At 40.1% G+C, this 15,357-nt stretch overlaps 1 protein-coding gene across 2 annotated transcripts; it reads left to right on the top strand.

The window, feature by feature from the left end:
* Positions 1 to 8,918: 8,918 nt before the first annotated feature.
* Positions 8,919 to 15,311, top strand: iqcb1 (IQ motif containing B1). Of its 2 annotated transcripts, XM_031735334.2 has the most exons (15): positions 8,920 to 9,141; positions 10,055 to 10,187; positions 10,275 to 10,443; positions 10,528 to 10,645; positions 10,736 to 10,811; positions 10,901 to 11,000; positions 11,194 to 11,366; positions 12,301 to 12,410; positions 12,982 to 13,100; positions 13,328 to 13,394; positions 13,537 to 13,612; positions 14,212 to 14,363; positions 14,445 to 14,582; positions 14,678 to 14,834; positions 14,947 to 15,311. In XM_031735334.2, the coding sequence occupies exons 2-15, from the start codon at positions 10,064 to 10,066 to the stop codon at positions 15,219 to 15,221; spliced, it is 1,854 nt and encodes a 617-aa protein (XP_031591194.1). In that variant the 5' UTR covers positions 8,920 to 9,141; positions 10,055 to 10,063; the 3' UTR covers positions 15,222 to 15,311. The 2 variants fall into 2 exon arrangements, with proteins under 2 accessions (XP_039462429.1, XP_031591194.1); XM_039606495.1 differs by having other exon boundaries at positions 8,919 to 9,141; positions 14,212 to 14,582.
* The last annotated feature ends 46 nt before the right edge of the window (positions 15,312 to 15,357 follow it).

The raw sequence follows: 15,357 nt of genomic DNA, 5'->3' as shown, positions 1-15,357 counted from the left end.
TGGAGTGGGTGGACCTGGTGTTAATATAAGGCAGCTCTGAGAGCAGAAGCTAACAGCCTGCAGACGCTAATGAGTCGCTGGTGGGTGTTTGAGGTCTGTTCGAGTGTAAATACAACTGAACCCGGCACGTTCCGCCACATCTGATTGATCCTCGATCGGTTGTCAATCAAGGTGACACCATCAAGATTTGGAGGAGGGATTTCCACTCTGATAAAGCTGTCTGACACCAATAAAACACTCACTCTCTGAGTCAGTCACAGGCTGAAAATAGCGGCTGTGCAGAGCACATGAAAAGCCTTCAGAGGAACTTGCTGTCAGTCTGTCAGGACTCATCACACTGATTACACAACAAAAACTAATGAATATATTTCCCCGCAGTGTCCTCTGAATCTCTAAAATGTCAGCCTCGTGGATTTGAAGACATCACAGTCCGAGGCTAGAAATACAACATTACAAGTCTTTTTCTGAGTGACCTTGGTGCCATTTCTCTGCTTGTAAAAACAGCCTCGAGGCATCCAGTTTTTATGTTGCCCAAAATGAACTACACTGACATATAGCCCGATCTGAGTAAGAGCTACAAACCCTGTTGCCCACAGCCGTTTCATCGTGAATGCAGATTCATTCACAGAAAAATCACACAAACTACTTTACAGTTTACCCATCAGCTGCTCCACAATAAAAGTCTGTCAGATACTTCACAATAAAAGTCTGTCAGTTGCTTCACAATAGAAATATCTCAAATACTTCACAATAAAAGTCCATCAGCTTCTTCACAATAAAAGTCTGTAAGATGCTTTACAATAAATATCTGTCAGCTGTTTCACAATCAAAATAAATCAAGTACTTTAAAGTAAGTCTTTCCGCTGCTTCACAATAGAAATCTGCCAAATACTTCACAATAAAAGTCTGTCAGCTTCTTCACAATAAAAATCTGTCAAATACTTCACAATAAAAGTCTGTCAGCTGTTTCACAATCAAAATCATTCAAATACTTTAAAGTAAGTCTTTCCGCTGCTTCACAATAAAAATCTGTCAAAGACTTCACAATAAAAGTCTGTCAGCTTCTTCACAATAGAAATCTGTCAAATACTTCACAATAAAAGTCTGTCAGCTGTTTCACAATCAAAATCATTCAAATACTTTAAAGTAAGTCTTTCCGCTGCTTCACAATAAAAATCTGTCAAAGACTTTACAATAAAGGTCTGTCAGCTGTTTCACAATAAAAGTCTGTAAGATGCTTTACAATAAAAATGTGTCAAATACTTCACAATAAAAGTCTGTCAGCTGCTCTCCAATGAAATGCCATCAAATACTTCACATTAAAAGTCTGTATACTGCTTCATGCTCCTCTGTGATATAATGAAATTCTTTTAGCCTCAGTGTTTCTACTTTCCATTAGTTGCATTGTGTAACTTGCTGTTACTGACAGTGCTGTCAGTGGTTTGCTAAAATATCTTCTTTCATAATGTTCACAGCAGCTGACTACTGTACATTTAAACCTACACTTGTTCTACTCAAACACCATTTAGCTGATTTCTTGTTACTGTAAGCTATTTGACATCTGCTAGTTATTATTATTAGTTATCTGTCTTACAGCTATAACCTTCCTGGAACACGACACAGCCCCACGTTGGTTGCTTGCCAGTTAAAATGTGATAATGTGTGACTGAACACAGCGTAAAAGCATAAAATCAACTGATAAAGAGCTCTGAGATCATTAAAGATCATCTGGATTGTTTGTATGTAACTGAAAGCAGAGACGCTGTAATTCATAATGACGCTGATGAGATGCAGTTTTCCTTCATGGTCAATTGCCTGATAACAATCTAGCAGAAAAGATAAGTACATCACATCCATTTAGCAGCGCTTTTGTCCAAAACATGAAGAGGCTGCTGGGACTGAGCAACCAACCCTGTGAACGATGGCCAACCTGCTCTAAACCACTGAGCTACAGCTGTGGCAAATATTTAAATTACCACAGGGAGCTTGCCAAACAGACACCACAGGTCCCTTTGGGGACCCGTGGGGCTGTGTCCCACTTTTCCCTGCTGGTAATCCAGCTTTTCCTATATCCATATGTTAGGTTTGTAGTCACTTTAACCCATGGCTGGGTTATTTTATTTTATTTTATTTTAATCTATCCAACACTTTATTTTTAGGTTTTTAATATGCAATGAAGAAATCAGAAGAAATTTCTAATTCTGCTTTCTGTCAGAAATGTTTCCTTTAACCCTCAAAATTCAGGTCCGTTTGCCTGCTGAGCACTTGTCCTGAACCATATCTGACTAGTGCTGCTCTTTACATCTTCACATAGATTTTCTTGCTACTATCAGCAAAACATTAGCAAGGTTGTCAAGCCATATCCTTGTAAAGCCTCCTCAGTGTTCCTTATATTCTGTACATCCCAGCATATTTAACTGGAACAACACAGCCTTTAATGCCTTTCGACATTTGTGTGGTTCTAAAAACACGGTCTGGTTTGTCTCATGGATGGTCTGCTTGGTTAATGCATGCCTCTGTGCAACAGCCACTTTTCGCAGTTTTGTTTTATTTTCTTCTGGATTCTAGTTTTATTGGTTGTGTTAATTATCATTAGTTTAGCTGCCATTAGAAATTATTATATGTTTTATTCCTTTGAGGCACTGATTTCAGGAATTCTACTTCTTCCTAGATTCCTTGCTGGCCTAATTTTGCTCTTTTGAAGAGATTTCGTGAAGAAATAAGTTTCACTCTTGTAGCTGAACAATATTTGGCTCTTACTATGCTATGTTTGGTTCACCAAGATGAATCCCAACCACTACTGAAGGGCAGCAGTGAAATTTGTGAAGCTAATAAGGCCGTTTGGTCCACTAGCCTTAGGCTTTATTATGCTTATTCATAGTCATAGCATACCACAGTTTGTGAACTGTAGACTAAGGTCACATTTCACTGTATTAAATAATCTTCGGATTGGTTTTTCAGCTATCTTTTCAATCATTCGGTAAGTAAACATTTAGAAAATATTTTTTTCAAATTCACTGTGATGTCCATGAATGTCCTGTTTTCTCAGACCAACAGTCTGAGATTCAATAAAGGAAAGCTGCAAGAATATCCGAGAAGCTTTTATTAAATTATTATTTTTTAAGTGTCATTATGCAGCTCCTAATTACCTCTGCCAAGGTCATGAAAAGAGTTGTATGTTCAAATATGAGAAGCTGATTAACTGATCATCAAAAAAGCTTCTGATTACTTTCATTATTCAGTACACATTCTGTAATTACCTCCGCCAAGGTTAAGTCCTCTGAAGGATTAAACAAAATCTACAGCACCAGCTCACAGATAAGTTTGTGGAGACGTAAAGCGTGCTAAATTTTGGCATATAAGCCTCACTCAGACAGCCATATGTAGCCCTTATCCACTAGTACCTACTCAGAAAAACAGAGACCAGTCGATAAACACAGAGTTTATTCCATCACTGGTGGGCAAGTGGTTGTTGGTTTATGGTACCTCTCAAAGAGGTATACGGTGCTACACTAAAAACACAGATTGTGATTGATTTGGTCGCTAATAGATTGAGATGGCGGCCTACAATTTGCATGGAAAACACTGACTTGTCTGCAAAATTTCACCATTTACTCTCTGAGTGCTTTTAAAACTGTACAAAGTGCAGCACAAATCGTATCTCTTCAAAGTAAAAGCCTTATTGTCGCAACCAACATGTTTCAAAAACATTCTCAATCTCAGTCAAACTTTTCACAGCTTCAGTGCTACTTGGCAAGTAGTTGGCAAGTGTTTGCAAACAAGATGGTGTTCAATGACAAACAATGGGCAACTGCAGTAATCTTAGAGCACCTAAAACAATCACAAAAAGGTTTTTCATGCACCACCGTATACACCACCTCTTTGCAACCAACCAACTGCCAGCAACCACCAACTAGTTCTCTAATGACCAGTGTTTATCGGGTCTTTAGCCGATCTATAGAATTAAAGCTGGAGGTGTGTTTAGACAAGTAACTTCTGAATCATTTATCCATTTTTGTCATGGGGTATGCTGAATTCCTTAGATCAAGGTGAGTTCAAAGAAAAAGTTCAAACTTTTCCTGAGGCCACAATTTTTTTTCCAGCTGGGACTAAATTTGGCACAGATGATCTTCAGACCGATCCTGACAGAAGTTATCAGATGGATTTGGGATATCAAAAGCACCAATCAATCACAGACAATCAAAGGGTCATATCACAGCAAGATATTAAACTATCCTAACCAGCTTTAACTGGTGGACCATTTTTAGGAAGCACAACCAATTCACCAATTATACCCACCAAAACCCTAAAAGATAACACTAGAGAACTTAATGACTGGTTTCGCTATAAATGAATCTGTTAAATGAATCTGGTTTTATTTCATTATTTAGCCCATAAAACAACAAGAAACCAAACCAGTCTGTAAGTGAAAGAGAAAAGCAGTAAATCTTTCAAAATGACTATAAGTCTTCCAGTCTTCATTTGCCTTAATATCACTTTTATTATATTAAGAAAAATTAAGACTAATATGTGCTGTATTAAACCCATCCACCTACTATACATGGTTCAGATGGACACACTGCTGTAGTGCAGATTTGCGGTACTTGTACTTCAAGTATTTCCTTTTCATGTTAACTTGTCCCTCCACTGCGGCTTTATTTAGATCAAGCACATTTTCATCCTCTGTAGTACGAGGATTCGCTGCTTCTCCTTTTTCCCTTTTTGCTTTTTTTCAGCCACCTCACACAGACGAAGAGGAAATCATCAGCGGATTGATCAGCGGGGGAAATAATTAGCTGCAGTCCTGATCATTAAAATAAATAAGAAACAATCACACGTTCATCTCAGAAAAGCTTCAGGAAAGACAGAAAATCCATTACATTTGCTAAGTGATGGATAATTTTTTTGTGTCATTTTTAATTAAACATTTTCTGGCAGCAGCTTCTTAAATGTGGATGTTGTACATTCTCCAATTTCTGTGATATTATGTCAAATATGTTTGTTTTTTTTGTTTTTAACAGCTTATCCAGCTTAAGGAGATGGAAGTTGGAGAGGTGAAAGCTGACCCAACAGTCATAATAACTGCTATGACTGCTGGGTGATAACAGCCTCTGTTTTTCTGTATGTTCAGATATATAGAATAAAATAGCTGATTAGTCCCAGATTCCCAGATGGGCTTGTAGTAGTTACTGCTGGTTGGAGCCTCTCAAATATGTCCTTCGAGGTTTTATGTCTGCAGGTTTATATAAACATTTACAGCCTGATTGCACAGCAGCCAAAAGCACAAACACGGTCCAGATGTCCTCTTCAGGGACTCCAGTTAGCTGCTTTGCTGAGCTGGGCTGCCTGGGTCGCCATCCACCTGTCAGTCAAAGAGGCCACACACCTCACAATGCAAACTTTAAGCCTCTACAGCAGCTGCGAATATGAGTATTTCTGTTGTACAGGTAGATATTTTAACATGGGAGTCTATGAGGACTGAGTCACTGCTGGAGCCTGCCTCCAGTGGACGTTTGGGGAACTGCAGTTTTTGGTGCTCTATCTGCATTTGCCTGGAAAGACGATTGTTTGATGATTGTTTGAGCAAACTTTGTAAAAAAAAAAAAAAAAGAAAAAAGAAAAAAGAGAGAGAGAGCAAAACGGGCTGGAGGAGCAGCTTGCCTCCAACATATAGACCTCAGTGCGTTCATGGGGTCGGTTGGGGGGGGGGGGGTGGAGGTTTCGGGGGCTCCTGCACAGCTCCTGCTGCCTCCACCTCTAGATACAGTGTTTCAGTGTTATAAAATACACACACACTACATTACATCACACACATGTTCAATAGGCAAGGAGGCCTTCCCATAATCCTCCTTGGTGGGACCCCCTACACACACACACATCTGAGCGGCAGGACAGAGAGATGCTGACACACACACACACATTCATGGTATGTAGCATATAGGACACACACACACACACACACACACACTGAGTCAATGGGCGGATGTGGAGGCATCATGGCGACAGCAGCTCTCACTCACACACACACTCACACACACACACCCTACCTGCCGTCGCCAGGCCGTCCGGGCCCGCTTCTCCTCCTCCATCCACCGGATTCATCCTCCCTCCTCCTCCTCGCGCTGCTCCGCCGCCCTCCTCCTCCTCCTCGCGCTCTCTCCTCCGTTATGTACCGTCGCTCGCTCCGCTCCTCGCGCCTCCTCCCTGCCTACCCGTCCATCCCTGCTGCTTTACATCAGATCGGGTCGGTGCAGGCTCGGTCGGATGTGTTCCCCTCCTCCCGGTACCGATCACTGCTGCATCCTCCCCGGCTCAGCCTCGACTGTCCTCCTCCTCCTCCTCTTCCTCCTCCTCTTGCTGCTGCTGTTCTTACGTTACCGTGATCCCGCGCGGCATCGCATCACATCACGTCACCGTTACTGCCTCCGTTACCGTTACTGCCCCCGGTATCCCCCCTCAGTCTCTGTCTCTCTCTCTCTCCTCCTGTCGGTCCAGGCGGACGGACGCTCTGTGTCGGTGTGTGTCTCAGCACGCAGGCGCACCGGAGAGATGGAGGGGGGCGCTATGCACGAGGGTTGCAGCATCTGCTGCACCGCTTCCCCCCCCCCGTTACTATAACGTTACTGCTGCCGTCGGTACTACGAGCGCGCCTCCCGTTAACGTGACGGAGGCTGACGCCATCAGCTTACTCAGCCTCCTCTTTATTAGATTATATTAAATTATATTAATTACAATATATTTATTATATTATACTCTTATTTAACTTTTTAAAAAAAAAAAAAACTCTATTATATTTAGACTATTTCATATCATTTTTAACATTATTTAAAATATATAATTATTTTATGTCTGTGAAGGTTCTCAGTCATCCAGGTCATCGTAGTCAAAGGAGTTTGCGAAGAAAAGCGTCTGGACTTCTTTAAGTTGCTTGAAGACGTTTCACCTCTCATCCGAGAAGCTTCTTCAGTTCTAAGGTCAAATGGCCGAGAGTCCCACATTTAAACCCAGTGGGAGTATCCCCCCAAAGAGGGACAAAAGACCCCCTGGTGATCCTCTAATCACATGCGCCAAGGTGTGAAATAATTATATTTCATAATAATTATAAAATAATTATTTTATCACAGATTTTTAATTTGTAATTATATTAAATTGTTTATTTTCACTTTATAATATGTTGTATTACATTAATTGTTTTTTCTTGTTTATATTTTCTACATACTTTTTATTATTTCAGATTATTTTAGATTTAGGTTAAAATTTTTATATCATAATTAAAAAGTTATATTGTTTTATGTGTATTACTTTTTAAATTACGTTGTTTACATTAAATTAATCGTATAACTTTTATCGCATTTTTCAATTATATTAGAATTTAATTTTAAAACATATATTATATGCTAATATAATTTTATTATTGTAGGCATATTTTATATTTTCTAGATTTTTCTAGATTATGTATTATTCGCATATTATAGACGTTTTCCATCATATACTTTCTTATATATTATATTATTTTATATTATATTAACAGATAATTTTATCCATCCATATTCTTATTTATAAATTCAGGGTCCAGGGGAGACTGAAGCCTTTCCCAGCAGTCATAGTGTGAGAACCGGTATATACCCTGGAGAGAACCCACAGCGGGACAACACTCCACACAGACAACACAGTCGGTCCTGGACTCAAACCCAAAACTTTCTTGATGTGGGCCAACAATGCTAAACACTGCACTGCTCTGCTGTATTCATTCTTTAGATTATATCCTTGTTGTACTGAATGCTGTTAGCAATGAAATCCCTTTATTAATGTGCAAATAATAGATCGTTCAAGCAATTATAATAATGATAATAACACACATGTGAGATGTTCTCCAACAAAGCAGAAAGTTAAAAATGTATCTCACATTACTCAGAAAACGCAAAAATAAAGTTGCAGAGGTCACGCACAGCTGCAAAAGTGAAGGTAAAAGATAGCAAACCTCCTCAGAAATGAAGAGAAAATAAAGTGCGAAGAAATGTACAATAGTGTGTTTGAACTGAAGCTGAGCAGCAGAGGAACCAACACAGCTGAATGAATAAAGCTGCAGCGCCACCTGCAGGAGAGAGAAGCAAACAGCAGGCTGACCTCAAACTGCGGGATTAAAACCAAACAGGATAAATGAGTAATCACAGCAACAGGGTTTCACCTTTAAATCAGTTTAGTTTCACATTTTTAATCTCCTTTTACTCGGAAAATAAATTCTTATTTTATTCATTAAGCTGCACAAGTACTTTCTTATTTTAATATCTGACCATCTTTGTGATATTTTTAGAATATATTTCATGCACTTCTAATATCTTTCTACTCATTTATTAATTTTAATAGATTTTTTTAAACAGCATTAAATATAAATAACTTATAATGAATTAAATAACAATAGACTTTCTAAAAATAAAGTTTTTTTTTACTTTTTAAACCTTATTATTAGACTTATTAATTCTTATACAGTTCTTCTGAATTTTTTTCTTTCAATTTGTTGATATCTTTTAATATGGAAGTTTTTGCATTTTTAACTGTGCTTTATTTTTTCCACAATATTCTAATTATATATCTTATATTATTATATTATAATATAATTTTTTTTAAATTTTTCACATATATTAAAATACGAATAATTATATACCTTGAAAGTATAGCAGACGTTTTTGATGATTACTTGATTTTTACAACACATAAATAGTGTTAAAATATTTGACTAATTTTACCAAATGCCACTTGCAATATTTAAAATCATTTTTAAGACATGAAACAATTTTTATTTTCACTTTAATTTTTTATTTATATTTTTGTTATTTTACCATCTTTACACATTTAAATAAAGATTTGCATTGAAGTTTTTTTCCTGAATGAAGCTTTACTGCAGAGGGGTGTGTGCCGTCGCTGCGTCATGACGTCATGTTACCGTAGAAACAGAGGAGTCGTTTGCTTACTCTGTGCTAACAGAACTAGCTCGTTAGATAATGGTCGCCGTTTCTTGAGTTTTTAAGTGAAGGTTTGTAACTCAGCGAGTGACCCTAAGTGTTATGTAAACGGCTAATGTAACCGCTTGAGTCACTCAGTGTTATCAAGCTGTTAGCTGAGACGACAAACACGAGTCAGGTGAGGCTCTGCAGACACACCGGAAACACTTCTGTTGTGTATTAGCTTTAGCGGGGCTTTACTGTGTGTACCTGTAGTTTAAAGGCACTTTACCTGAGAGCGTGTTGCCCCATCACACAGAATTTCAGATGGAAATAAGAGCACTTTTTTACAATGCACTGATTTCCTGCATTATGAATTTTATCTCTACGGAGACCGAAGAGGGTCATTTCGAGACGTTCTAAGACTATAATAGTTATATCCTTCATATTAACTCCTAAATTGATTTTTTTCACACTTTGGGACTTTTTTAACTCTTAAAAGTGCTTCTGTCAACATTTTTAATATTATTTTGTAATTTGTGGAACGTTTAAAAAGTTTAACGGTTTGGAAATATTTAAACACATTAGGAATAGTTGAACTAGTATTTTTGGTGTCTAAGGTTTAGGTATGTTAATTCTTGTAATTAGAAGTTTTAATTCTATTTTGATCACTTTAATCAATTTAGCTGCTGTTTTATTTCTTGTATTTTAACAGCCCCCCCCCCCAAAGTGACAAATTTAATGTATATATAAATGAAATATAAGTTAATAAAAATACTAACAAATTTAAATGAACTGAAATAATTGTAATCTTTTAAAAGGTTATTATTACACTAATTTAACTAAAATAGTTGTAAAACACTTTTACCATTTTTATCTGCAATAAAAGGTAATGAACCCTTTTTTTTAGCTTTATTTAACATTTAATTTTTTGAAAAGTTGAATACAAATATAATGTTTTAAATAAAATTACTGTATTTTTTAAAATATAATTGAAATGCTATCAAATTGCTATTTTTATGTTTTTATTATTTATCATTCTTTTAAAAACAAAATTATGGTATTTATGTTTTGTATCAGATATTTTGGAAATTATTGTTTTGTGTTTACAGTTGGAGGTGATGGAGGTGAAAAAGAAGCCTGAGGAAGAGGAGAATGAGCTAGTGTCGGAGCTGAAGAGGCAGCTGGAGAATGAACACCTGACCCCGGTGGAAAAACTCAGACTGCTGAACGATGGCTTAAACAGTGAGAGGCTCACTTCCTGTCAGTTCCTCTGTCAAATATATTTTCAGAATAAGAGCATGTACAACTCTCTGACATTTCCCGTGTTAGATGCTCTGAACTCGGCAGCTGTCCACGTGAACAGTGGCGAGCTGGCTCGGCTGAAGTCTCAGCTGTATCTGAGCGGCGTGCTGATCCACTGCATCCATGTTCTGTCTCTGCATCCCAGCAGCCTGTGGGGCGACCTGAGCGCCGCTGCTACACTTGCCCACCTCACCAGGTAACCTGAGATTACAGCTTCACTTTAAACTGAGGATTTATTTGAAGGACGATGGAGATCCCACACCTGTCTGTCTGTCTACAGCTCCTGCTGTGTGGGGGTGGAGCCTGGCCCACACTCTGAGACCTTTCATCGGCTCTTCCTGCCATCAGTCGTGGATGCTCTGCTGTCATTGGCTGCTCAGCTGGTGAACCGAGCGGAGGTGAGAACCTGTGATTTGGTGGATGTTTGAACTGAGCTGCAGTCAGATGGAGGATGTAAATCTGTCTGTGTGTGTGTGTATGTATGTCAGAATGTGTCTCTCTTCAGGAAGGTGATGGACTCTGTCGGCTGGCTGCTTGCCGCTCACACTCACCTCACAGAGAAAGGTCAGCTGACTATTAAACCTGCAGCTTTCAGTACTAAAAAGACCCATGGGAACTGTGTTTAACCTTACTGTGTTTGTGTGTGTGTGTAGTCCTCAGCTCCATCCACTATGAGCAGATCCAGGTGTGTGATGATGTCAACGTGTCTCTGCTCTGTGTCCAGATGTGGATTCAAACCTGCACGGCCAACAGGTAACACACCACCTCCTGTCTGTGACTGTGCCAATAAAGTTTATTCAGACTCAGACCCTGTCTGTCACATCACTGACCTGTAAGATGGTAAATGGCCTGTATTTGCCATTTACCATTTACCATTTAAGAAAGAAGCATCTGAAAACTTTAGATTAAAATGTTGTCACTACTGAGCTTGTTCTTCTCCCTGCAGCGACTTCCTGTCTGGGTTGAGCGACGATTCCATACTTCTGCTGCTCAACGAGGCCATTGGCCAATTAGCTCTCAGTTCTGACTCTACGGTGGGAGGGGCCTCCGTCAGATTGATCCTCCTTATGGCCAGTCAGCTGGGCCGCTGCCTCCGGCCCCTCCTCCTCAGCTTCAGAGGTCAGTAGTCTCTCGAGGGCTGTGTCACAATTCAGGGGCTGCATCCTGAATGCATCGGAGGACCCAGTCCACGTAGACCGCGAAGGCTGGAAGTGCAAGGCTGTTGCGTCACCGCTGTCTCAGCGGAGTTTAATAAACTCAGCCGTCTGCTCCTTGCTATCTAAAATATAACAGGACATTGGAGTAAATGCTCTACCATCTCACACTTCTATTTAATCAGTTTTCTGTTTAACGTTTATTCAGCTGTGTGAAAACTATAACTTTAATCTCAGCCAAACCGATTTACTGAGGAACAAATAAAACACTGAAAAAAGCCAAACAATAACATATGACTTATATATCATGTTTAACCTGAGTAGCGAAAGACTGTGCGGAGTCGGAAAACGATGTGCTGGGAGTCCTGGGAGCTGGTGGGTAACAGAGCACTTTTGCAAATATATGATATCTTGATAAACCAAGCAGATATTTGAACTTTACACAGCTACATTCGCGCCTGAAAAAATGTTAAAAGTTTATTTTGTGACCCAGAAAGAGTAATGTTTCAAACTCTTTTGTCTTGTATTTCTATATTATTATAAAATATTATAAATAATAATTTAATTAATAAAATATTGAAAAGACTAATAAGAGTAATATTACAACTAAGTAGCTGCCACCGTTGTTGGAAACTGGAATTGGCTGGACTGCGCTATGAATTCTGGGCCACGAAGGATACACCCGACCCATCCTTCAAATTTGGGCAAATGAAGGATGCATTTGTTGGCCGCATTTGGAGCAGCCTTTGAATTGGGACAGCATTCGTCACCTGGCTGTGATGTAATCGGCCTTCAAATGCAGCCTCCGAAGGATGCAGCTGAATTGGGACATAGCACATGTGTAAGTGTGTCACAGCAGCCGGAAGGTCAGAGGTCACTGTGTGTTTGTGCGTCTGCAGGTCTGGACAGCCTGCTGCACAAAGACTGGAGGGGGCGGGGCTTTGACCGGGGCATTGATCAGCTGATCGCTCTTATCCAATCAGAGAAGAATGTCGTTAGTCAGTCACAGGTTGGTCCCTTTGTTAATTATTAAAGTCATAAAAATATTTTTGTTCTGACGTTGTTTTTTTCTAACATTATATGTAAAAACATTGTCAAAAATAAAACGGATATTAAAAAATATATATTTTTAGTATTTTTTTCATTTTAAATGTTTTTAATGTTAACAAAAACTTTTAATGCAAAAATGTAGTATTTAGTTGTTATTCAAATACAAATTTAAACAAGTTTTCAATTAAATAAAATATATTAATTTTATTATTAGTTATTTAATTAAAACAATATTTTTATATTTAAGTGTCTTATTTGAGATATTAAAATAATTATTTTTAATTTCATTAACAAAATATACTTTGGTAGCTTTAAATTTTTTTCTCTCATTATTTTAAAACATTTGACACTGTGAAGCTGAATATGGATTACACTGTTTACCTATTTTATTGAAATAATTATTTTATTTACTTATTCTTTTATTTGTCTCCTGGATGTAGGACAGATTATTTCCTGCCATATAAATAAATTTAAAAAAGCATGAGAGAGAATACTTGGCTTGACCTCTGACCCCTGCTGTCTATGTGCAGGGGAGCAGTGAGCATGTGCGGGCGGCATGCGTGATCCAAGCAGCCTGGAGGTCGTATAAGACCAGACGCAGAGTGAAGAGTCTCAACAGAGCCGTCAGCGTCCTGCAGAGGAAGTACAGGTGACTACTTCCTGTTGTTTGGCCAACATGAGAGCACAGAAGCCCCGCCTACCTTAAACCAGTTATCGAACTGGAGGTTTCAAACTGTAAGACTTCATGGGAAACCAATCTAGAATTTCATTTATCCGACAGAACTGATGGGGCCCAGTATAAGATGAATATATAATAAATAGGGATTATTTTGAACTGTGAATCATGCAATCATGCTGTGTGTGTTTGTGTGTCAGGGCTCGGAGAAAGGAGCAGCAGCAGCAGAAGGAGGCGCAGCTGTGGGAGGAGGAGCTCAAGTATCAGGTGAACCTTTCTGATTCATATGACAAAACTGTTCATTCTTCTATTCTTCTAAATCCACCCTAGCTATTCCCAGAGTTACATTTTTGATTTGAAGGCTGTGTGTGTTTTATTTACTAAAGCTTGTTCGCCGTGCTGTTTTCAGGTGTGTGTGAGACGTCAGCAGGCGAGGAGGAGGTTCCACCAGAAACAGAGACAGCTGCTGCAGCTGCTCCCAGCAGGTGAGAGACAAAAAGCACCTGAAACCACAAGGCAGTGTAGAAATCACTAAACCTTAAACTCCCTCCTGTTCAGACTCAGAGCGCCATCTCTCTGGGTTTGTCTTTAGTTTCTGTTAAACTCATGAAGTCTGCGTTTTAGAAAGAAAGAACTCCTGAGAGCAGATTTTAAAATCTTATGAAGGAGACGGCTGCACCTCACAGGGTTTATAATCTCCAACTTTCCTGCACAGCCCAATATTTCTGTCATGATGTTTTGTGTTTGTTTTTCAACTAAACCGCTACGATGATTCATCTAAATGAAATGAATCATCAGTGCCCTGCGACAGACTGGGGACCTGTCCAGAGCGTACTTCTGGACAGGTCCCCGCCCCCGCAACCCTGAAAAGGATAAGTGGAAGCGAATGGAGGGATGGATGGAGGGATGGATGGAAATCATAATGAAAGAGAGTCTGGGGACATTCTTGTGTTCTCATGTGAAAGATTTGTTTCAAAATAATGAAAAATGGGAATGCTGAACAGAAGTTTGATTTAGGGTTCTGCTTTAAACTGGTGGGATCGTGGTTGGTTTCAAACACCTGACTCTGTGTTTGTTTGTTCAGACCAGGTGCAGACATACCTGCAGGAGTGCGAGAATCGAGCCGCTGTGGTGATCCAGAGCTTCTGGCGAGGCTTCAGAGAGAGACGACACTACAGCAGCACGCAGCGGCACATGCTCAGACGAGAGCGAGCTGTCAGGACGCTGCAGAGAGGGGTACACACACACACATCTGTTAAGTTGTACATCTCTGCAGCTGGTTACTGTTTACTCCGTCTTCTCTTCTGTTTCTTTCAGGTGCGTCGTTTTCTACAGAAGCGACGAGCAGCAAAAGTCCCGCCTCTCCCTCCTTTCTGGATTGGTCAGAAAGGTTTGACAGACAGCCGGAGGGCGGAGCTAAACCGGCAGGTGGATGAGTACATCGCTACACATCAGGTAAGATTGATTTCAAAAAGTCCTCAACTGTTACCCACAATGTTTTGCACGCTACTAATTTTTCTGTGTGTGTGTGTCTGTGCGTGCGCCCTCAGTCGTTCCGTGTGTCTCCTGAGGAGTGTTCCTGCCTCCATGAGGAGGTGCAGCTGCTGCTGCTGTCAGTGCTGCAGACAGGAGCTCAGCAGAGGATGGAGGAGCAGCGGGTAGAGGCGCTGCTGGCTCACGTGCACACACAGCTGGAGCTGCTCCGAGGTCTCTCACACACTCACACACAGCTTCACACATCTGGAATTAAACTGAGATCAGTCGGATCAGTTAATAACAGTTGATCAATTAGTAATCAGTAAACATGTTGGCTCTACAGATGCTCCGCCCCTCTCTGTTGTCACGGAGACAGACGCTGACACCTTCCTGAGCCCGTCGGGTCCCGTCGCTGCTCGTGCCCGTGACGCCCACAACGCCATCCTCCAGGCGAGCCGGCTACCCTGGTGGAGGACGCTGGGAGACACGGACGCAGGTCATGTGAATCCATTGGGCTCCACCCACGTGCCTGAGCTGGAGGAAGAGCTGGGAGGACTGTACATAGGAGGGACAGTGGCGGACAAGAAACAGACTCAGGTGGACGAAGTCAAACTGTAACGTGATCTCTCAGGTGAAATATGGACTCGCACATCTGCTGACGAGGAAATGTTCTTATAAACATAGACTGTAAATAAAGGCTGGACATTACCCATTGTAAGTGTCTGTGTTTGGATGAGCGAGTGCTAAGCTATTA

Source organism: Oreochromis aureus, linkage group 23, assembly GCF_013358895.1.
Source record: "Oreochromis aureus strain Israel breed Guangdong linkage group 23, ZZ_aureus, whole genome shotgun sequence".
Lineage (NCBI taxonomy): Eukaryota > Metazoa > Chordata > Actinopteri > Cichliformes > Cichlidae > Oreochromis > Oreochromis aureus.
The sequence above is the reverse complement of the archived record's forward strand: the minus strand, read 5'-3'. Positions and strand labels throughout refer to the sequence as shown.